General features: G+C 45.4%; 1 protein-coding gene across 2 annotated transcripts in view; it reads left to right on the forward strand.

Moving 5' to 3' along the window:
- Window positions 1-21,959, forward strand: part of LOC138267799 (survival motor neuron protein 1-like) — a 32,253-nt gene extending 10,294 nt beyond the window's left edge. For both annotated transcript variants that reach the window (XM_069217007.1, XM_069217008.1), the window contains exons 3-11: window positions 4,097-4,303; window positions 5,997-6,194; window positions 8,176-8,376; window positions 12,440-12,634; window positions 13,058-13,231; window positions 14,171-14,239; window positions 16,535-16,684; window positions 19,133-19,231; window positions 20,960-21,959. In XM_069217007.1, the coding sequence (XP_069073108.1) occupies window positions 4,097-4,303; window positions 5,997-6,194; window positions 8,176-8,376; window positions 12,440-12,634; window positions 13,058-13,231; window positions 14,171-14,239; window positions 16,535-16,684; window positions 19,133-19,198 (1,260 nt within the window). In that variant the 3' untranslated portion in view covers window positions 19,199-19,231; window positions 20,960-21,959. The remainder of the gene's footprint in view (window positions 1-4,096; window positions 4,304-5,996; window positions 6,195-8,175; window positions 8,377-12,439; window positions 12,635-13,057; window positions 13,232-14,170; window positions 14,240-16,534; window positions 16,685-19,132; window positions 19,232-20,959) is intronic.
- The last annotated feature ends 1,328 nt before the right edge of the window (window positions 21,960-23,287 follow it).

Consider the following 23,287-nt stretch of genomic DNA (forward strand, 5'->3'; position numbering starts at 1 on the left):
CATTTTTATCGGGAGACCTGGGGGAAACGCTGGGTAGAAGGAAGTTTGTGGCTCACCTCAGATTCCAGAACTGGAGAGAGCCCCACAATTAACCCCATCCTGGATTCCCCTAGGTGTCTAGTTTAAAAAAATGCACAGGTCTGGTAGGTTTCCTTAGGTGCCGGCTGAGCTAGAGGCCAAAATCCACAGCTAGGCACGTTCCAAAAAACACGTCATATTTCAATGTGAAAATGTGATGTGCTCATGTTGCATTTCCCATCGCGGGCATCAGGCCTACCCACTCAAGTGAGGTACCATTTTTGTCTGGAGACTTGGGGGAACACAGAATAGAAGAACAAGTGTTATTACCCCTTGTCTTTCTCTACATTTTTTCTTTCCAAATGTAAGGCAGTATGTAAAAAAGATGTCTATTTGAGAAATGTCCTGTAATTCACATGCTCGTATGGGGACCCCGGAACTCAAAGATGTGCAAATAACCACTGCTTCTCAACAACTTATCTTGTACCCATTTTGGAAATACAAAGGTTTCCTTGATACCTATTTTTCACTCTTTATATTTCACCAAATAATTTGCTGCATACCCGGTATATAAAGAAAACCCATTGCAAGGTGCAGCTCTTTTTTTGGCTCTTGGTGCCTAGGGTTCTTGATGAACCTACAAGCCCTATATATCCCCGCAACCAGAAGAGTCCAGCAGACGGAACAGTATATTGCTTTTGAAAATCTTACATTGCAGGAATAAGTTAGAGTAAAATGTGGAGAGAAATGGCTGTTTTTTCACCTCAGTTTCAATATTTTTTATTTCAGCTGTTATTTTCTGTAGGAAAACCTTGTACTATCTTCTCAAATGACTCCTTGCTGAATTAAGATTTTTTCTACTTTTCAGAAATGTTTAGCTGTCTGGGATCCAGCATTGATTTCACACCCATTTCTGTCACTAACTGAAAGGAGGCTAAAAGCACAAAAAATAGTAAAAATGGGGTATGTCCCAGTAAAATGCCAAAATTGTGTTGAAAATGTGCTTTTCTGATTCAGGTCTGCCTGTTCCTGAAAGTTGGGAAGATGGTGATTTTAGCACCGCAAACCCTTTGTTGATGCCATTTTCAGGGAAAAAACCTCAAGCCGCCTTCTGCAGCCCATTTTTCCTATTTTTGTTTTATTAACTTTTTGCTGTATTTTGGCTAGTTTCTTGGTCTCCTCCAGGGGAACCCACAAACTCTGGGTACCTATAGAATCCCTGGGATGTTGGGGAAAAAAGGACACAAATTTGTCATGGGTAGTTTATGTGGAGAAAAAGTTATGTGGGCCTAAGCGCGAACTGCCCCAAATAGCCAAAAAAAAAGCCTGGCACCTGAGTTACAGAAGACGTGACAGCAAAGGGGTTAATTTTTAAATGGAAGCATTACAATACATGTAAAATTCACTCACACAATTTTATAATTAAACTGGTAAACCAATTAATTAAAAAACACAAATAATTCATTTACACAATTATCAATTAAAATTAAATGACATAAAATTAATTAATTATAAATACAAAAAAAACAATTTAAGTAATTTGCCACCCAAATCGGCTACAGACTCAACAAGCTGCTACTAAATAAAAATTTCAAAAATTAAAAAAATACCATTATAACATTATGGCTTTATAATGATAGAATTGGTAATATGTGTATCCAGTTCATTAATCATAAAACATATTTTATGCAACTGTCCTAAAACAATAATATATTCAACAATGTTAAAAAACATTACCTATCTAAAAATCGAAATTCTTCACTTAAATATTCTGTGCCGTGATATTTTTGCATAGACTCTATTTTGACACAATATTTTTGTATCACAATATTTTTCCCTCTGTATTTTGCTAAATCACCATCTAGAGGAGAAGACGTCACCAGCCCGCTTCTGTGCCCCTGACATCAGCCAACGGCACAGAGTAGTCGTAGTATCACTGGGCAGGCAGAGGGGCACTCCTGCCTCCTTACGTGCACGCTGATGGAGTTATTTATCCTAGTGTCAACAATTACAGACCCCAAAAAACAGGTGCAAGTAGCGTTTGTGCTGGGTGTCCCCTGTGTTTTTGCCCCTAATAGACACTTCTGTGCAAACAAATAGAAATACAAATTCTTTGCATCATTGATGCAACCATTTTTAGATCATTTTGTACGCTTTATGTCGATAGTTCAAACTAAATGATGTCGACAAGTGTCCGGGCAAAGTGGAAATGAGCACAGTTTGTGTTTGATTCCTGTTTTGTGCATTTGGTACTAAAACGAGCACTGGTGCTGTTTGCTCCCTTCTGATCTTCTTCACCAAGAGACTCCTGTGAACCGACCAGTGTCGCAGTCTGAAAGGGCGAGGAAAGGAGACCGACTTTGTTTTTTGGGAGAGTGGTCTTGAGTGTTCCTGTTTGATATATTAAAGCAGCTAATACTTCTTTGAATTACAATTTTACTCTTTTAAAATGTAGCTTTGTTCTGGTGCTTGGTGACCACTGTGCTAGACTTGGTTGCTTCACCCAGCCAAGAACAGATGGGCAGCTGTCTTTCCTTCTGGAACACTTGAGTGCCTGTTTAGGATTTGTTTGCTGACGTGTGGAGTGTGGTTTTAAAGGGGGGTGGCTGCAGCTGTCACCAGAATGAATCTGTGTTCCTCACTGATTCTGTGTTTTAGCTGGACTATTCTGGAAGTGATGAAGAGTGAGGATACTCCATCTGGTGTTCTCTTAAATGCTGCTGTTTGCTATTTGTATGCAGAGGGATTTGCTGTGTGATGTCAGAAACTCACGTATTGCTGGTTTAGTTTGATATATTTCAAGACTAATGCAAAATTATAGGAAAGTAACACATAAGCTTAAAAAATATGTTTTCTAGATGACCGTGTTGATTTGATATATTTAAAAAGAATCTTTAAAAGCATGTTTGCCAAAGAACCATATTTCAAGCTCAGTAGTTGTTTCGGGTGACTTCATGGTGATTACATGGCAGTCAGTCAGGCATTGGCGACACATTATAGATGCAAATATTTGTATTATGCTGCTAGTTTTAATAAAAGCTCTTTTAGCGGAACTCAGTGACTCGCCACAAGCATAATAATTTATCAAGGTGAGCTTTTTAGAAATTATTACGCTTTACAAGCCAACATTCCAACTAAACATTCTTCGGTTGCCTGACAGCAACGACCAGAGTACATCAACCTTCTTTGTTGGGGTGTGTTCATTTACTGCAGAGACTTTTTCTGAGGAGTACCCTAGTGCCCTCTTGCGAGCAGTCTAGAGTTCAATTTAGATATCAATCCTTTTTCTACCTGGGAGTGGAAACCCTGGGAGAGGTGGTTGCTCCTGATGCTTAAGGCCAGGACCTGGGGATTGCTCCCATTCAGTGCATCCAAATTTGAGATAAGAAGTCAGCTGCACATTTCATTTTTTTCTTGGGCGAGCTGTCTGGCTGCTGCAATGTAAGTGGATTTATTTGTGGGTTTAGAACAGGAAGAATTCATTGCTGAAAATTGTTTTTGTAATATTAGGTGACACAAACTCTTTGCTGTTAGGAAATGAAGAGCAGAGAACTGATGTTTACCTTGGAGTTTTAGGCATGTTTTTCCTGTTGTGTTACTCTTTCGGGTGTGCGATTCTTTTGTTTTCACTTTGAAAGACCTGATACTAAGGTAACTGAGTGCAAGCTGTGAGTTATTGGTGTGAAGATAACTTACTACCATCTAGTTTAGGCTGCCATTCACCTATTCCTTCCTGTTTCTCTAGATTTGTTTGCAAGGTTTTTCGTTTATAAAATCTGATACTCAGCGATTCTGAATTTGTGGGATTTTGAAAACTCGTGTCCTAAATCTTCCTAATATTTCTAGTCGTCCATCATCACGCAGTACGACCTCGAGGGGAGTGTTCTACAATCTTAAGTTTGTGCTTCCCAGTTAGTTATTCGCATTAAAGCTCATGAATTTCTCTGTGTTATGCGTGCTCTGGTTGGTTGTTTGTACCTATTAATTTTTGTGCTTTGAGGGGGTTCATTCTCCCTAAGCCCCCTCCAAAGAATGCCCCGATTGATCCTCATGTGGCCCAATGTTTTACCTTCTGCAGGATATCTTGAGGTGCAGTGAGAAGAGTCGGGCAGCAGAGGGAGCGGCGACTTCTCAGCGGGACGGCCAGAGGGAAGAAGCTGGGGATAAGAAAAAGAAGAAATCGGCATCAGCCCACTCTACACCACCACTGCACAACTCAGCGGGCGGCAATGGGAAACTGTCGCAGACCCCGCCACAGCAGCCGACAGCAGCACAGAACTCCACGGTGAGCAGTGTAGCGGCACTAAGCCAGCGTACTCAGGATTGCTTGACTCGTACCAAATGTGCCCACAGAGCCAGACTTTCTAATCACTGTTTCTAAAGACACCTTATGTAGCAAATCCCAAGTGTTCCTGCGAAACATCTCAAACCTCTGGTGTGCATTAACCAGTTATGTCAATGTACTTATGCGGCTAAGCACCACGTCTATCCTTCTTTTTTTTTTTTTTTTTTTTTTTTTATAATGGTATTTTCCCTTGCTAGTTTCTCATAGTGTTATTTTTTTAAAGTGTATTTCTTTAAGTTTCTAATGACAACACGCGCATATTTTCGAATACGTTTTTGGTTGACCTCAGCACCTTAGTATAGTTTTTTATTGGTGATTGCCGCTGGCATTATCTTTCTTCCTGTGGAACATAGGAAAGTGTTAAGCCTGTAGGTTCTGTTCCAAAGCTTTGCAGTCTTGCTTATGGCTTTAGTGAGCTCCAAGCTATGATAAGTATATTGGCTTTTCGTATGTGACTAAAAGCTCGGTTGTCTCCCGGCATTTAAGTAATGGCTGTCTCTGTCGCTGAGCTCTGTGATTTTCATCCTCATCTCTGGTATCGAAGCTTTGCCCTGACTGTGGTTGTCGGGCTGAGATCTGATATTCAGCCCCAGTGATTTGTCCTTAATCTTGGGATCTGTTGCTTGGTCCTATTAGAATCTTAAGATCCAGGACTTTCACTCTGTCCCCGGATCAGGTGCTCCTTGAATGATTTAAGGGAGAGCCATAGATCCAATAGTTCGTCCCCAGGTGTAACTCTTGCCCCATCCTACAGAGCTCAACACTTAGGATCTAAGCCCACTCTCCGTTGCTCAGTTATAAGGATGTGGCACATGCCTTTTGGTTCTAGTTAGAAGATCAGGTATCTGGTGAGAAGCTTTTGGACGTGTACCAACTCTACATTATCTGATAAGCTATTCTAGCAGAGATTCTCTTTCTTGGCATTTAATACCTTGTGATAGATTATGTGGCTCGGGTCCTGTGTGTTCTGCCCCTGACTCTGATTCACACTAAGGGGGTCATTATGAGTTTGGCGGGCGGAAAAGGCCGTCCGCCAAACTCCTACGGTCAGGTTGCCGCCAGTGCAGCTGCCTTCCCACACGCCCCATTAGGAGTTTCCTGCTGGCCCAGTGGGAATCAGGCTACAACATTGACGCCGGCTCATAATAGAGCCGGTGGCAATGCTGCAGTGCGTAGGGTGTATCAGCACCCGTCGCACTGTTCACTGTCTGAAAAGCAGACAGTGAACAGTGCGACGGGGCTGGCCACGAGGGCCCCTGCAGTACCCAGGCCAAGTGCATGGGCAGTGCAGGGCCCCCCTGCACCCTCTCTCCGCCAGCCTTTACATGTTGGTGTTACCGCCATGTAAAAGCTGGTGGAGAGGGGGTTCGTAATCCCCAGGGCAGCACTGCCCCTGAGGATTAAGACCGCTAGCACCGTCAGTCCCTCCTGTGGAGGAAAGCTGGCAGTGTTGGCGGTCTGACCGTGGTGCAAATGCCACGGTCATAATGTGGTGGTCAGACTGCCACCAAAGTGGTCGGACCACTGCTTTGGCAGGGGTCAGAACGCCAGGGTCGTAATGAGGCCCTAAGTGTGCTAACTGCCAAAGCTTCCTTTGTTTAACACTGTACTATCCTTTGATCTTGCCACAAAGTGGAAGGCTGGGGACGATTGTAGAGCCGTCTGGTCTCAGGATGGACTGGTGTACCCCGCGCGCATACACTCGGTGGACGAGGAAGACGGCAGCTGCCTGCTCGTGTATGAGGGCTATGGAAATGAGGAGGAGCAAACACTGGACAACCTGCTGCCACCAAGCCCACCCAGTGATGAGAAGACAAAACCGCGGAAAAGGGTAATTGGCAACCTGCGTTTTTAATTCTTTATGCCGGTGTTACTTCTGCTGTGAACATTACCCCAACACAGGGCAGGTGTGCAACACAGGGGGACCAAATTATGCTGCAAGAAATGGCAAATTATGCAACAAAGTACAGCACATTATGTGGCAGTATTACTGCATGTGTTTGTATTTGTCTTTTTTACACATGTTAACACTGCCTGGGCAAAGGTTCCACCTCGTTAGTAACTGTTAACACTCAAATACAACAATGGGCAATTGAAAGGGGGCCAGTGCCAATTTTGCAAGGGCCTTCCACTGAGTGGCAACACATGTTGCCACCTGTTTATTGCATTTTAATCTGCAAGCTATGCAGCAGATGTTAGATTATGTGGAAAATGCGGCAAATCCATAATTATGTGGAAAATGTAGCAGCAAAATCATACAATTCTAGTGGCCCTGCTCTAACCCGTGCCTTGCATATCAGGTCTCACCAATTATTAATCTCTCGGGTACTGCTGAAGGAGCAGCAAATCAGTTTTATCTCTCTCTTGTGTTCCCTCTCTACCTTCTTTCTCTGTTCTCCCCGTCTCTTTCTCCCACTCACTCATGTTTCTCCTTCTCTGTCTTTCAATCCATCCCGCTCTTCCTCCTATTTTATTCTGCCTCTTATCCACCTCTTTCTCTGTTCCTTCACCTGTCTCTGTAAATGGCCTGCTCAAAGGTTCTCTTACTCCAGCTCTCTCTTTTCTTCCATGTGTCTCTTTCTCTCTCACACACACCAGCTGCGCTGCCTTCCATTGCATACAACCCAGGCAGCTCCACTGCAAGCTTCCCTCGCGCTCAAACAGGGTACAGCCCGACCAGCAGCACAAGCGTCACTCACACACTGCTCGGGCACAGCCAGCAGGCACGGAGGCATCCCTTACATACAGCACAGGTGCATCAGAGCAATGTGTCCTTACACAGCACGTCCAGCAGCTGTGCAAGCTTCCATCACATACAACCCAGGCAGCTCCACTGCAAGCTTCCCTCACACTCACACCGGGTACAGCCCGACCAGCAGCACAAGCGTCACTCTCACACTGCTCGGGCACAGCCAGCAGCTGTGGAGGCGTCCCTCACATACAGCACAGGCAGCAGAGCAATGTGTCCTTACACAGCATGTCCAACAGCTGTGCAAGCTTCCATCACATACAACCCAGGCAGCTCCACTGCAAGCTTCTCTCGCGCTCACACCGGGTACAGCCCGACCAGCAGCACAAGCGTCTCTCACACACTGCTCGGGCACAGCCAGCAGGCGTGGAGGCGTCCCTCACATACAGCACAGGTGCAGCACAGGCAGCAGAGCAATGTGTCCTTACACAGCACGTCCAGCAGCTGTGCAAGCTTCCTTGACACACAGAAGACACATTCTTATAAAGAAGTTAAAGGGTGGTTTTACAATAGTTATAATGTTTTATGTATTTCATATTCCATTTTCCTTTTTTCATTTTACCCGCAATATTTGGTTTGATTTGCTCCTGTACAAAAAAAACTCCCTGTAAGACATGGAACCGGTGACTGAGTGTCAGTTATCCACTTGTAAAATGGCACTGCTATGGCAAAAATATTGGTGGAGGTCTTAGCACAAAGGTAGAGCTTTTGCTTCGGGGTGGGAGGTTCAGGGGTGTGCCCAAACATTTATTTCTACATCAAACACTTTGCTCAATGCCTCACTGTAAGTCTCCCAGGCAGCCGTAAACTCCTCGCATTTCTGCCTCGTCACTGTGTGTGGGTAAGGTTGAAGGGTTGGGGCATGTAGACTCTTGCAACTTCGTATGCCTCTGCTTTGACTGTGGGTCAGGCAAAATGCAACTGTTAAAATCCATTGTTTTTGAGGGATCTCTCAGATCTTCATAAACTTATTCAGCATGATAAACCCCACAGGATAACAGTCTCCCCTTAGAAATCCAAGCCATAGGATTTCACCATCTCTGCTTTTGCGTTTTGTCATCAGTGGAAGGTCGGAGATGCGTGCAGCGCGGTGTGGTCTGAAGACGGGTGCGTCTATCCTGCTACTGTGAAGTCAATCGATTATGAGGCCGGAACCTGTGTGGTTGTGTACGATGGTTACGGGAACAAAGAAAAACACAACTTGGATGAGATTGTGTCTGTCTGCAGCAGCAGCGATGGAAGCTCCTCTCCGACGATGACACAAGTGAGTGATAGTTGGTTGTTTTGAGTGGATGTGGCAGCCCGGCAACACTGGTACTTGCTTCCATCGTAGAAAATTGTGTTTAGAACTGGGGCGTGGCAGAAGTATTGGCAAGAGCATGCTCTAATCAAGTTACTGGTCCTGGTAAGCATGTAATGACACTCCTTGCTGGTGGGTCATTTAACAGTGTTATTGACAGAAGCAAGTTCTAACAGTGCCACTTGCAGGACAGTGGCTAACAGCATTACTGGTTGTAGTATGATCTCTCAGCCTTACTGACCCAAACAGGATCATATAAAGTTATTAGCAAAAGTAAGGTCAAACAAAATTACAGGAAGCAGCGAGGTAACGAAGGGTCCTGGCTAGTGCGGGGTCTGCCGCGTTTCCTTTCATAAGCGGTGTCTTGGAAAGTTACTGGCAATAGGCGGGTCTAAGAGTGTTACTGCAGAAGGCGGGGCTCACAATGTTACGAACAGAAGGAGGGGCTAACAGTGTAGGGGGGGCTAACAATGCTGCTGAAAGGAAGAGGGTCTAGCTGCGCTACTGGCAGACTCCGAGACTAAAACACTAAAGATTCCAAAATGTTTGTCATGATTCCCAGTCTCAGTAAGGTGAAAGAAGGTTTCTCAATATTTGCTTCTTTTTCTTTAACTATGCAGAATATTACACACCCCTCGATTCCTCATTTATCCATGGATCAGCAGTATAACTCTGTGAAAGTGCCTATAGTCCAAGTGAAAAATGCAGTTCCTCCTATCTCTTTGTACCCCAAAGCACCTCATCATAGTATTTTGAAAAATCATTCCCTGGAGCAGGCAAAGATTTTTTGAAAATGTTCAAAGCTTCCACCTTGTAGTAACATGTTTCCACAGCTCTACTGTTATGCTCTGGCGTGAGCCGACGCGCCTCATTGCCCTAATGCTGGCTACCAACACCACCTGCGTAATCCCAGAACAGCCAGCATAGTCCAAAGAATAGGAAACCCAAAATCCAATAGTGGTTGGATGAGTTCTCAACTGTAGCGGAGCATACATTATATTGAGGAGAATGTTGTCTCGGTTAATGCATCTCAGGGCAAAATCCAAATAAAATCACCACTTTGTATATGACATGTGTTTTATCGTTCAGTATGAAACATTTTTACGTAGACTTTAAAAAGCATAGAATGCAAAATATGAACTCAGAATAAGTTATTGCCAAAATATCTAATGGCTCCCCACAAAGTAACCTGTTTTTGAATTTGAAACTCATTCCAACTCACTTTCCATCTGTTCTTACTGCAGTTGTTTCGTGTTTGGAGTCTCGATACTTGGTTTAGGTTCATCTTAACATTTTTGTATTTATGAAAGAGAGAGATTTTGCTAATAGAGGTTTTTATGTCTATTTGAAGCCTTTTATCGGTTTGTTTTCATATGCTTTCCTTTAAAATCTCCATTATTGATTGAAAATAACAGCCATCTCCATAAATATTGCATGTAAATAATATTTAGGTCTCAGTTTTTGAGGCCTCTGATAAATTCTATGCAGTGTGTAGAAATGGTTTGTTCAATGGCAGCAGATTTAACAGTGGAATAAAGAAACTTTAAGGTACTCGCCATGACTTTCCAGCTCTGACATGGGCATGTATCCTTCCTAGGGTCTCCGGATTGGTTTTTATTTGGCGTCCTCTGACCAACTTCCAGTACTAGTTAGAAACTTCTGCTTCCAAACAAAAAACAATAGTTTGATTGTACAAATATTTGTTCACCGCTACCATTTTCTCACAAACTCTTTGAGCAAAAGAATAACAATCTCTAATATTGACTTTGATGCGTAACATCTCTGAGTAATAACACCATGAAAGGGGATATTCATGCACAACTAGTGAGAGACCCAATTACCATAATAATGTTTCTCACCTAAGGATGAGATGTGTTCTTTGTTAAAAATAAAAATAAAATGTAATGTCTTTGATTACTTTTCATCATAATGGGGGTGGTAAATAAAAAAAAGGTTTTCATAACCAATGCTTGACTTTCCTATAATGAAGACAAGATATGCATTTCCATTCCAGTCACTTTTTAGGGTCGAGCTTGCGTTGCATGCACTCGCACATGCATATCGCAGCGAGACGCTTTAGTATTTAGAAAAGGGCTCGTAGCCCTGTCAACTTCACGTCAGTGTTTTTTATTGGTTTGTGGGCTTGCCTAATAAAATCTGCTTGCTTTCATTAGTCGAAGGCACGCATACGTCATGCCTTTTCCGGTGGCTAGCCCTCCTCGAGCGCAGCGACCAAGTACAGAAAACATGCGAGGCTCGCTGTTTTCCATCGGGCTCGTGGACTTCTTTTTCTCTAATTTACGAGCACGATCTCGCTTGGCAGAAGTCGAGCGCTTTACATAGTTAATTTCACTTTTTCGGGTTAGTACATAAATGCACTTTTGCCCGATAGGTGAAAAGTCAGGTTAGGAGTTTAAAACGAGAGCAGCTCTAACATGAGCAAACATGAGATCCGTTGCATTGTAAATGCTTGTTGCTTTTTGGTGTTTCATTTGGTCATCAAATAAAAGGTCTTCAGTTCATATATCTGATTTAAATTAATCTCTGATCTGTTTGATAACTATCTTTTGGCCTGTCTTGGGCCCTGCTTTAGATGTTGGCAGAGGGGTTGCTGTGTCACAACTGTGACAGATACCCCTTCTGCTGAAATCTAAATCCCACTGTGTCCTATGGGATTTAGATTTCGGCAGATGTGATATCCGTCGGCGGATGTGATATCCGTCGCCATTGAGACGGAGTCACCCCTCCGACAATATCTAAATCAGGCCGTTAGACAACTCAGTCATCTCACATACTGCAAAGAAATAGTTGTCTTAATATTTGTTGAAAATACGTTGTTGTGAAATTGTTATTCCGGAAATGGGCGAGGAGTCAAAATTCCATTAGTTCATAGTTGTAAATAAGTGTGCCATGGAGGCTGGTTTGGTCTGTGAAGACCTCTCTATATGATTTTTTTTCTTGTTATGTGAAAATATCAATTCAGCCCTCTCGTGAAGGACCTTTCTGAATTGTACGATTTTGAATTTTTTCTGTGGTTCCCAACTTTTTGACTTCTGTGGATCCCCACTTTATCATTACTGGAACCCGGGGGCTCCCACTGAGTAATTATTGGAATCCGGGGACCCCCCGCTGAGTCATTACTGGAAGCCACTGACCCCAGCCTAAACATTGTCGATGATTTGCGCAAAATAATACACAAAGAATACAGAAACAAGCATTCAATTACATTTTAATAGGAAGGTTGGAGCTTTTCTAAATTCAATTTAATCCACACCTCGCCCATGCTATATTCTGTTGGATGCACCTGCGGTGCTCCCACAAGTCAATCTGAGGATACTAATTTCATTTCTAGCCTCCAATTTCAAATTCCTTGACATTTAAAGTACATTTTTAAATTTCCAGTTGTACATTTAGCCACTTTATTTATATACACTTTAATAATATCTTAATATTATTTAATTCTCTAAGCAGTCACGGACCCCCTGAGCAGGCTTCGCGGACCCCCAGGGGCCCCTGGACTACAGGTTGAGAGCCACTGGTCTATTTAATTGAATGATGACATGCAGAATGTAGTTCAGTTTTTTCATTTTTTATTATTTATTTATATTTATTTTTATTTTTTATTTTTTATTTAATCATTCTTGATTCCTCGACACAAGGGCACACAGCTTGGTAATATCACAAAACTAACCGAAAGTAATTTTCTGAACTGGGTAGATCTGGGTTCAGAAGGACTATAAACCTTGGTTTAATTTCCAAGGTGTGTCTCATATCTTTAAACCCAGATCATTTCTATTATGATCCCTTAGTAAAGAAGGTCCCACCGGGCAATTCATGAACCCTGGGATGTTGTAGTTGCTCATAAACCATTAACAAAGAATGTGCACTAAAATGAATTACGAGACAAGTAAGTGTTTTTGTTTCGGGATACGCTATGTTCAGCTTGCGGTTCTTACTGTCCCAGAGGTGTCTCTTTGGGAGCTGGTGTGGTGAGTAATTGACATCTTGTTTCTCTTTGGTTCATCAGTGGAAGGTGGGTGACAGCTGCTGTGCGCTGTGGTCCGAGGATGGCCGTGTGTATTCCGCTGTGATTAAATCAGTCGACGAGGTGGCGGGCACCTGCATTGTAGTGTACGACGATTACGAAAACGAGGAAGAACAGAACCTGGCGGACTTACAGCCCACTGGCCGCAGCTCCACCGATACCAAGAAAAACCGGCAGGTGAGCAGCATAAAAAGCTGGACAGGTGTCGTGTGAGCCCCACTCCTCTCCGCTAGTGCTCGTTTTGTGGCCTAAGATGCGCCTTACTTACTTACACCTCGGAGTACCGGCAGACCTTGGTCCATACTTCAAGCTTGAGCAGCGGAACCATTTTCTGTTCCAGTACCAAGCGTACGGCTCTGTATGTGGCCTCTGTACTTATTCTGGTAGCATCTCCTGATAGAGTAGGAGGAGAACGCAAACTGCTGTGCCCATACACCATGACCTCTACCCACATCAACTAGTATTTTTATAGTCACCACCTTGCCCACTTACGCCAAGAGGCACCTGTCTGGCTCCTGATCATGTGGGCCAAAACTATGGCAAGATGTTTGGGTGACAGAGATCATTCTAACGTTTGTGCGTTTTCTTTTTTGCTGAAAGGACGAAGAGGATTCGGATTGGGTTTACAAGAGGCAGAGCTCCATCTCCTCCCAGGAGATGTCACGAGGCTGGAGGAAGCCGAGCCAGAAGTCGGAGTGGCTGTATTCCTTTCCACCTCCACCGCCGCCTCCTCCACCGCCGCCTCCTCCTTCCCTGCCCCCACCGCCTCCAAAGGTGAGGGATTGTTTGCATCTTGTGTGATTGCGCACCCCCTGCCACCTGGTGTTGGCTTTGGATGGGGGGGAGAGAATAGTGCTATCTGAACAGCATAATCATAACTGAAAGCCACTTCAGTTTGAGTCCAGTGGTACGGGGTCGTGGCAGTGTTGAAAACATCCTGGCCCACCAGAAACAAAACCTTGCTTACTCTGCTGCACAAAGGGCACCTGGATGGATAGGACAGCACGCCTGCTGGAAATAGGGTTTGTGAGAGAGCACAGAGGACAAGCTGCATAACATGTAAACCACAGATGATTGGAATCCATCTGCCCAGGAAGGTGTGGCTGTCCTCTGTTTACCAGTCCTGAAAAACAAAAAAAGTGATGGGTGGAATGCTTGAATTAATCTCAGCCACTGTTAAATTACTCTGGGCCGTATGCCATCTCTTTTGCTCATTATGTGACTACAGACAGTGACCAACTCTTTGCAAATCAGGCTTTGTCCTCTTCCAATAGGCACAGTCCAGTCCGAACTGGTAGGCCATTTCCCCTCTCAGTGGGGATGAAGACTAACTAGCCCTAGTGGGGATTAGCTCCCTGCGCTCCACAGGAGTTGAGGTGCCCCTCACTGGTGAGGTCTGGTAAAGCAAGGTCTGGGGTGGCTTATGTTCCGCAGGCAAACATCAGGCACTTTCTTCCATCTGTCTGAATGAGAGCCCCATAACACAGTTCCTGAAATGTTGACATGTTTGAGGATAGAGTGACAGAGGTTGGGGAAGGGCAGGTGAGAAGGTCTGTCGTTTTGGGTTGTTCTCGGATGCAGCCGCTGATACTGAAGACCCCCATTTGTACCAAAGCTTCTAACTAGTCTTTACATTGTATGCAAGCTGTTTGTGCGCACTCTTGTGTGATGTTGCCTGCTCCCTGATCTTACCACTTTTGTCTCCTCCTTTAGAATTGCTTCTGGCCTCCGCCCCCACCCCCGGTACGAGCTCACCTGCCAACCTGGCATGGCTGGCACGCAGTGAGTACAACCTTTTTGTCCCCACTGGCTGTGTGATGGCAGAGAGGTGCTGGCAGTCCCACCCACGCCAGCATCTCCTCCACTCAACTGTGTCCAGTCATATCTGTAGCAGAGCATGACCTAGCGACTCTGCCAGCGATTAAGGAGTTTGCGAGCTAGTGAATATTCTGCAGGCTGTGCAACCAGGATGACCAGAGTTCGAATCATGGCTTCCCTTGTGCCCAAAATGGTGCAACCCTGTTTCGCTCTGTGCCTTATGTGGCTCCACCCATCATTGGGTATGGTTAAAGGTAGGCAAGGCTTCAGAATTAGGTGCTGTGTAAAAAGTTGTGACTTTAAATGTCCATACACTTACTGACACTGCCACAGCTCTGCTTTAAGGGAATGTTTGCACAAGGACCTCCCCACCAATGGTGGACACAAATTGTCAATGACTGTACAGTCTGGTGACCATTAATGTGAGTCGCTGGCACTGTGAGACACCATCAGGGCATGAGGCACCTTTTAGACATGGCCCTTAGACACATATTTTCCAGGGGTTGGAGGGTGGGAGGATGACTCACCAGAGTAGAGAATGAGGCCCCTGTTTGGGCAGAGAAAGGAGAGAGTAAAGTTTGGAGCTTCACATCCTCTGTGCAGTTCAATAAGTGACCACTAGGGGGCGCTGTCAGTCAGAAAGTATGTTTCAGGAGCTGCTTTCCTTGAAGCACTGGGGCTCTCCTGAGTTCTGAGGTGCCTTAGGTCACCCTGTGGACCCCCATGGAATCACTGCGGGAAGCAGAAGACCCTGGCCTAAGCAGTTTCTATGACTTGATCCTCAAAATATTGCACAAAAATGCATAACCAAAGACCAAACAACACAAATTATGAAGTACTGTATTTAATAAACCAAAAAAATACAAACATTGATTTTAATGGGAAGTTTGGATCTTTTCAGAATGTAGTTCTGCTAGAATGCAGCACATCGCTCTCTCTTTGCTGCTAATGCCCACCCTCTTTCTGTGGCACAGCCCAGTGCTTCAGTGGAAGCCGCCAGTCATCCCTACTGCGCTCCGTTTGCTGCACTTGTTTTGCTCTGTGAAACAAGCTAATGAGTCCAAGTTAATTTTTAGCTTCCAATTTCAAATTCCTTCACATTTAGAGTGGAATTTAGAGTCCCCCCCCCACCACAGCTGCAATTTATTATCGTTTTCTTGCAAAGGGGCGGGGCCATGGGGGTGACGAGCAGCAAGGGGACTGCACAGCCCTCCCCCTCAGAGTGCATTTCTGTTTGGCTGGCCATCTCGGGCCGGCCAAACACACATGCGCACTGTGCTCTCTGCAGCCTGGCACTGTGTTGCCGGGCTGGAGAGAGCAGGCACAGGTTCCAAGTCTGCCTGGGAGCGCCCTGGCTGAGCGCTCCCAGCCAATGCTAATGCTGCTCTGAGCAGCGTCAGGATAGGCCGCAGGGCAGGCTGGGAGCCTGTGCCTGCAGCAGAGGAGGCTCATGTAAAAAGCATTGGCACAAAAGACATCTAGTGAAGTTCCCTCTCAGACAAACTCTGTCCTGGGAGAAGTGGGTTTGAACAAGGAGTGGGTATTGCTTGGGAAAAGGAGAAACGTAGGTGGGGGAGTGAGAGACGATAGTTCCAGAAAGAAGGGATGGAGGAAAGGGAGGAGAGAACTAAGCTAAGCAACAGGTATGGGATGGAGAGGAGGTAACACAGGGAAAGGGAAACATCAAGGGGAACGGATAGAGAGATGGGAGAGGAACACACACTGATAATGTAAAGGCATGTAGAGATATCAGGGAGAGAGAAGAAGAGATGTAGGTGTGACGTGAATGGAGATGAAATGATGACCTGGAAACTCATACTGTAGGCGTGAGATGTAGGTGTGACGGAGAATGGACATGAAGTGATGACATGGAGACTTATACTGTAGGCGTGAGATGTGGGTGTGACAGTGAATGGAGATGAAGTGATGAGGCGTGAGATGTGGGTGTGACAGTGAATGGAGATGAAGTGATGAGGCGTGAGATGTGGGTGTGACAGTGAATGGAGATGAAGTGATCACCTGGAGACTTCTACTGTAGGCGTGAGATGTGGGTGTGAAAGTGTATGGACATGAATTGATGACATGGAGACTTATACTGTCGGCGTGAGATGTGGGTGTGACAGTGAATGGAGATGAAGTGATGGGGTGTGAGATGTGAGTATGACAGCAAATGGACATGAAGTGATGAGGCGTGAGATGTGGGTGTGGCAGCGAAGGGAGGGTCAGCCCATAACCCGCGCCTGTCTTTGCTCTCCGCAGTCCTCCCAGCTGCCCCCACCACCTCCTCCGCCGCCGTTTTTCAGCACAGACTGGGAAGACTACGACGAAGATGAAGAGGAGGATGAAGATGCTCTGGCTTGTATGTTAATGGCCTGGTACATGACCGGGTACCACACCGGCTTCTACATGGTAAGGTGTGATAACTCATCAACCACACAAAGGTACAGGGCCTCCCTCGTCTGTGTTGGGATGTAATGTTATGTTAAGCCACAGAGTTTGTGTGTCACTCTGTTCACAGCTCCTGGCAGTCCTGGCATTGTTTGGCTGGTAGTTACTCTTGGGATGGCACGCTGGGAGACTGCCCCTGTGACAAATAAAGATACCCGACTCTCAGCCATGAGTTTGAGTTAAAACCCCTAATCAATTATTATTGTCCTGAGACCAACTTATTTATTGAGTCTGTTGGATTTCAGGGTGGTTGTGTTTTCTCACTCTCCAGCCACCCAGCCTGCTAAATTCTGGTTGCGACCACGGTAATCTCAGTGCTGGGGCCTGGTCTTCCCAATAACCACGTCTATGCAGAAACAGTGGATACATGCTGGGCCAGTGGCTCTGCCGCTGGGGTGTAATGCAGCTCATAGTACTGTCAGTGATGTAATTGGTTGTTGAGTCAGGTTCGAGTGGCCACCAGTGGCCCTGGTGCAGTTGCCGGGTAAGCAATCCTGCCAAGGGGTCTTTTCACTCCATCCCTAGGTAGCTATCAGTCCTAGCACACTGTTTTGCTTTCACTAATGACCGAGCTGACAAAAATCTCTGGAATGCACTTCTCAGTTCAAAGAAGACATTTATTATTATTTCACCACGAGGTTCCTAAAAAGGAGATTAGCATGTTGAAAGCACACGTTTAAAAATAGTCACAGCAAGGAAAGGAAAAAATACTAAAGTGATTTGCAATTGCAGTATGCACAGCAAATATATATAGTTATGTTATATTATGCAAAGCAAATAATGAAGTAAAAATTCATCACCGTAGGGCCTGCCAAGCTCTTCATCTTTCTCATGCTAGCAAGACGATTACCCCATTTGACTGCGATAAAGAGATTACCACCCTCACGGGACAGATATCAGGCATCCGACGTCAAGAATCCTGATTGAGGCCACTCTCCATCTCGCTGTCGTACTGGGTCTTTTATACCTTAAAAAACCAGAAGGAGCTTTCTGGAAAAAAAAACCCTGATTTAGCAATTCAAACCTGCTGGCTAATTTAGGTCAGAGTTGAAAGAAACAGGTTGGAACGGGCCAGTTTCCCAAGATGTCTCTCTCAAGCCTAAGCCGTTCCCTGCTGTTCTTATCATACTGACTGACTAACTCCCCCATAATGTGTCCTAGCTCTTCGGTGAGAAAGATCACGAAAACAAGCAGTTTACAATGTGGAAAAATACAAACAGATTTAACACAGCAGTGTCTAATGCTACGATAAAGTCAATAGGCAGCTAAACTGAGTACAAAATGTAGTCTGCAACGGCCGAACACTGGACAGCTAATCCAGGTGCAAAGTGGTGCAACACAAAGAAGTGTGGGTTCATGGCATACTCTGGTAGCTTTCAAATTGTAGAGCCATCTCTGGTGACTAAATTCACCCAAGTGGAGGTGGTAATTTAGATATATTCCCCTTCGGTGTGGGGCACACTGGTAGCAGCAGCCTGTTTATGCTTTGCTAACCATCTCCTGCACGACTACTAGTCTGGCTTCAGATCCCGCTCCAGCACAGAGACCGCTACCCTAAAATGGAATGAAATGTAGATTTATATAGCGCGGCTTATCACCCGTGAGGGCCTCAAGGCGCTCTCCATGGGCACGGGGAGATGGAGTGATTTGCCCAGAATCACAGGACGTTGCGCCGACGCTGAGACTCGAACCCAGACCTCCAGCTCCTGAGGCAGTCGCTCTAACCGCTGCGTTACATCCTCTCTCGTACGCATCATAAACCATGCCCTCCTGACCGCCGATGGTGATTTTCCAAGAGTTTGCCAGTGGCAACTCATGGGACTGAAGTTTTTAACATCCTAGCTTCATAATATTGTGGTTAAAATACCGCCAACAAAAATATTGAGAAACTCAGTATATATTGGTAAATACAGATTTACTATTTCAATTCCACATACGCCTACCTAGGCGATAAATTGATCTTCCCAGTCCGTACATACGGTGATCGGTGTAGCACACCTGTTGTTACCTTTACGTACTTACCTCGCCGGTGTTTATCTGTCGATATTATGATAGTACAGTCTGGAGGTCTCAGTAACCCAAGATCTGTAGGTTTGCTGATGGAAAAATGCGGCCACTTGGTAAAGAGGGTGCTTGCATCCGATATTTTGTTTTCTGAGCATTTTATTTGAAATTCTGGGTTGATCCTTGGACTCTGCTACCTGTGCTGTCTAGAATAGTTTTATTATGATGTATCCGGAGTGTAAGCTCCTCTGGGACGCACTCCCTGTCTCTGCTGCCTGCAAGAAATGCTATTTTTGTTTGTCTTTAAATACATAGTGCAAAAACGATTTGTGTATACCTCTGACAATTTTGTCCAATTGCAAAGCTGAGTTTAAACACACACACTTGCCTCTCTTCACTGCTTAGGGGCTGAAGCAGGGCCGTGCCGAAGCTCTGCGACCCAATCACAAAAAAGGCCAGCGGCGGAAATGAGCGCCCGCCAGGATGCCGCGCCAGGCTGTGATGGTGAGTTTACTTTCTTATCCACAACTTTGCAAAGAATCAATTATTGCTGTTTGGGGGGGGGGAAACCACTATTCCTTCACATGGGAGTTTTGGTGCCAGCATTACTTGTGTAGTGATGTGCTCACTGTTCTTCTCACATAACTAATAAATGGAATCTCATGTGTGGAGAAGCAAACACATCCTCAGACTGCGCCCACCTGACGCACACCCTCCTTGCCCCACTAGCCCGTAGGCCTTTGCAAAGTCACCAGCAAACTGCTGATCAATGCTCTACAGTGCCTGGGAGATGCCAGGACTTTACTATGACAATGCCAATAAGTCATCAAAATAACCCTAAGTGCCGCATACTTGCTTACCTTCACTGAAAGCTGTGAGGTCCGATTGGGTTTATTCATTTATTTTAAACAAATGAGGATTCACGCTGGATCTGTGTCTTTTGAGACAGTTTGCAGCATGCTGCAGTTTACCAAAGTAGACAGCAAATGAATGCAAGGGCATCTTTTTCATGGATAGCGATTTCTGTTCTGAAACAAATGTCAGGCCTGCCCTTCTGTCATAAACAGACGCAGATATTGCCTCCCTGTGTATCAGCATCAGCGCTGCGAGGCGTCCGCCCGAAGCCAAAATCTCTTCTCATGCATTCCTTGAAAAAACAAAAAAAACACCACAGTCCAGAAATGGATTTCATCACTTTGCATTTTAATTTCTCCAGTGCGTTTCCCTTTCCGCCTCTATGTGCAACATTGTAATCTTGGTAATGGTTACAGTTGCCCTACAAACTCGCTTTTGGTTTTCCATTGCTTTCTGTTAGTGCAAACTAAAAACACCCTTTCGGTGTTTTTGTTTCCTTCGGTCTGCACTTATATTTAATATCCTTTCTTTTTGTTGGCAATAGATACTTAAATACATCTCAGTACTTTTGATTCCTCTTGCTTCCAGATATAACTAACCCCCTAGTTTTTCCCAGTATGAGTCTCCTGACTATTATTACTAGAGAGGCGCCCCACTTCCAGCCCAACGCATGCAGTTTTAATGATCATTTTGTTGCAAATATTAGATAGAATATATTTTGCATCTGTCCTTCTTTTTTTCTGGTACCTTACCATTTTCCATGCAAAGTTCTTAGGACTTAATTTCTGCATGTTTCTGTTTTCTTGTTTATTTTGGAGAAGAGCCGTGTGAGTTGCTTCTCAGGCCCCCATGTATATTCCAAATGTCAGCACTGTTACTTCCATGGTTCCTAAACCCAATGTTGGTGATGAGTTTATCATTGTTCGTACATGGCACCGTCCTTTCACTATGTGCCCAACCGATGTCCTTCAAGAGGATTAGAAATATGTACCTGTGCCTCGCCCTTCCTTGTGACCCAGACCTCTTTGTTGCTTTCAAGTTCTGCATTCTCAAAGTCCCACTAGTCCAACAGTATGTCGCAGACTTCTAACCCCCATCGCATCAGTTAGCGCAGTCCGGCCACGATGTTATAGGCCAGCTCCGGGTTCCCGTCCTATGCAGCTTCTGTGTCTGATGGAGGAATTCTAGAGTCTGTTCTCGGTAAGTTCTGCGAGGGTCTTGTTGGGGTGGGGCGGTGTCCTGCACCACTGTGTGTGTGCACTTAGTACCAAGAGCGGTGGTTGGCTTAGGGTATCGGCGCATCTCATCCAGCGCGGTTCCAGGTTCAGAGACCTGTAGGGCTCACCTTGTGTCCTGTCTTCCTCTTTTCCTCTGTAGATGGATATTCTCTCCTGTGGAGACCCAAGGAACCCAAGCGCCCAGAAGCACCGCCCAGCATGCGTCAGACACCCCCCTAACAGCGATGCAGCTGCTCCTCCCTTGCAGCGGCTCTGACGTTGGCCTTCCGAAAAGAAGACGGACCCTCAAGGTCCACTTGCATTGCCAGCTGTTCAAAAAGAGCCATTCCATGCCCGCTTCGGATGCCACCCAAGTAAGAGCTTGAGGACTGTCCGCCGCCAGCTTTGGGGGACGCCCGGTGCCAACACCTGTTCTTGCAACGGCTTTGAAAGCTCCTTGTGTGAGATCCTGCCCTGTTCTCTGGAATATTTGGCCCCAGCGGCGAGTGCGTGGAATCCACCCTCCGTCCTGGTGCTAACTCTTTCGTGCCGTATAGCAGGGACTGGCAATCACAAGGAAATCATGGCTTTTAGAAGCGATAAAAGTCACACATTTAATTGAATACCCATTCTTGTGATCATGAAATAAAGATATCGGTGCCCCTCGCATCGCCATTTCAATACAAAGGAGTTTTGGGGACAAAGGTTGATCTGACCAGCCTAACGCTGGCACTGGGGTTGATGTGAATCTTGGTGAATTCTGTGGCCCACTCGATGCACGAAATATGGACCTAGTCCCTGAAGAGCAGCGTTGACGATGGATGGATGGATGGAGTGATGTTCCTCAGCAGACACTGATGTTCTGGGATTTTACGCTGTTAAAGGGGACTGGTGGTGTGCTGGGCTGTAAGGTTTGCTGTCGCTCACGGAGCCGCGCAGCTGGGAGAGGTAGGGTGATGCAGCTCGTTTTACAGGCTTGAAAAGCTGTTTAATAACCACAGAGGTGTTTTTGGTTCTTTCTTTATTTTCTGTACATTGGCTTCTCTTACTGTGTGCATGAATCGTTCTACCTTGAAGTCAGAATTTGTTGCTGGTTTGTGTACTGCAGCGACCAAGCGAAGCTGGCGCCTGTTTATTCTGAATAAATGGCTCTCTGTAAATTCTCTGTCCACTGCTTTCTTAGGTGTCTTGGGGTCTTCAGCTGTTTCTGTCTTTCTGCTTCTGTGGAGGATTTCCTGATGTCCCTGCCATGCAAGGTTATTACAGGGACCCCAAATATTGCTGGTTGGTGAAAGAGGAGGGGATGTATGTGTACTTTAACAATGGATGCACTGTCGCGTAAATGTTCGCCCAGGAGGTGGGATGAGAGAAATGGCAGCTTGGCAGCAGATGTGCACCAAAGGATTGAGATTCTCAAGTTCTGTGATTGTTCAAAAGTGGTAGGATCTGCCCTTGGTGAAGGTTGCTCTTAAGGGTCCCGGTTGAAGGTCACTTCACTCTTTCTGAGCTTCAGGGGTGGACAGAAAGAGCAAGGTTTATAACTTCAAACTGGCCTCGTCCTCCAAAAGAACAACAGAAGGACCATGAAAAGAGCCTCTTGCCTCTGCTGCCACCAAAGCTTTCCTGCCAGTAGCCGCTCGGAGAGGTGGTAGCTCCTGAATCTCATCCGAAGGGTCTTTGGCATCGGATACCTTTTAAAAAAAATTCATTCAAGTATATTTTTAGTGGAAGAGCAGATAATCATTCATACTCAGAATATGAAAGTACAGTGGGCATAGTCCACCCTTAAAACCTGTGCACCTGTTGTTACGACAAACCTACGTAGAGCACTTTGTTGCCTTGCTGTCTCGGTCCAGGTCTTATATTTATCCTTACTGAATTCAAATAAAATGGAATTGTTGTGCACCGGTGTCCTCGTGAGTCACAGACTCTTAGGAAGCTTCGCGGCTGTAGTTTGTTCTCATCTGAAACCAGGTGTTTGGGGGGCTGACACCTCTTTCGATGCTGATCAACGCCCAGTTTCCGTGGAGAGCATATGCACCCAGGCATATGTGGCTTTGTCCCCCTTTTCCAAGGTGAACTTATGCATATTGGGGCTGCCAACCTGTTTATAGATAGATAGATAGATAGATAGATAAATAGATTCCAATATCTCAGTGTGCAACTTTTCAGATTGTTCGTCAATCATCCGTCTCCGGGGTGACGAAGAACTTGGAGTGAGTTTGGGTGTATTTGTGAAATCTGCAGCAAATGTGTTTATCAGCATTATATGCTGGTAAGATACCCCATGGATCGAAGCTCTCAAACTAAAAGTGTGTTGACTGCTCGAAGGTTATCGGTTTGAACCCGGGGGCCTTGAAGAATGTCAGTTTTAGGGGGTCACAGCATTCCCCTTTGGGGTCCAGTGTCCATTTTTGTGATGGGGATCGGGATCGCGTGGCTTGGAGGCCACCCCCTTTACCGCCTCTCCTGATCCCCTGTGGACGGT

This window comes from Pleurodeles waltl, chromosome 12, assembly GCF_031143425.1.
Source record: "Pleurodeles waltl isolate 20211129_DDA chromosome 12, aPleWal1.hap1.20221129, whole genome shotgun sequence".
NCBI lineage: Eukaryota > Metazoa > Chordata > Amphibia > Caudata > Salamandridae > Pleurodeles > Pleurodeles waltl.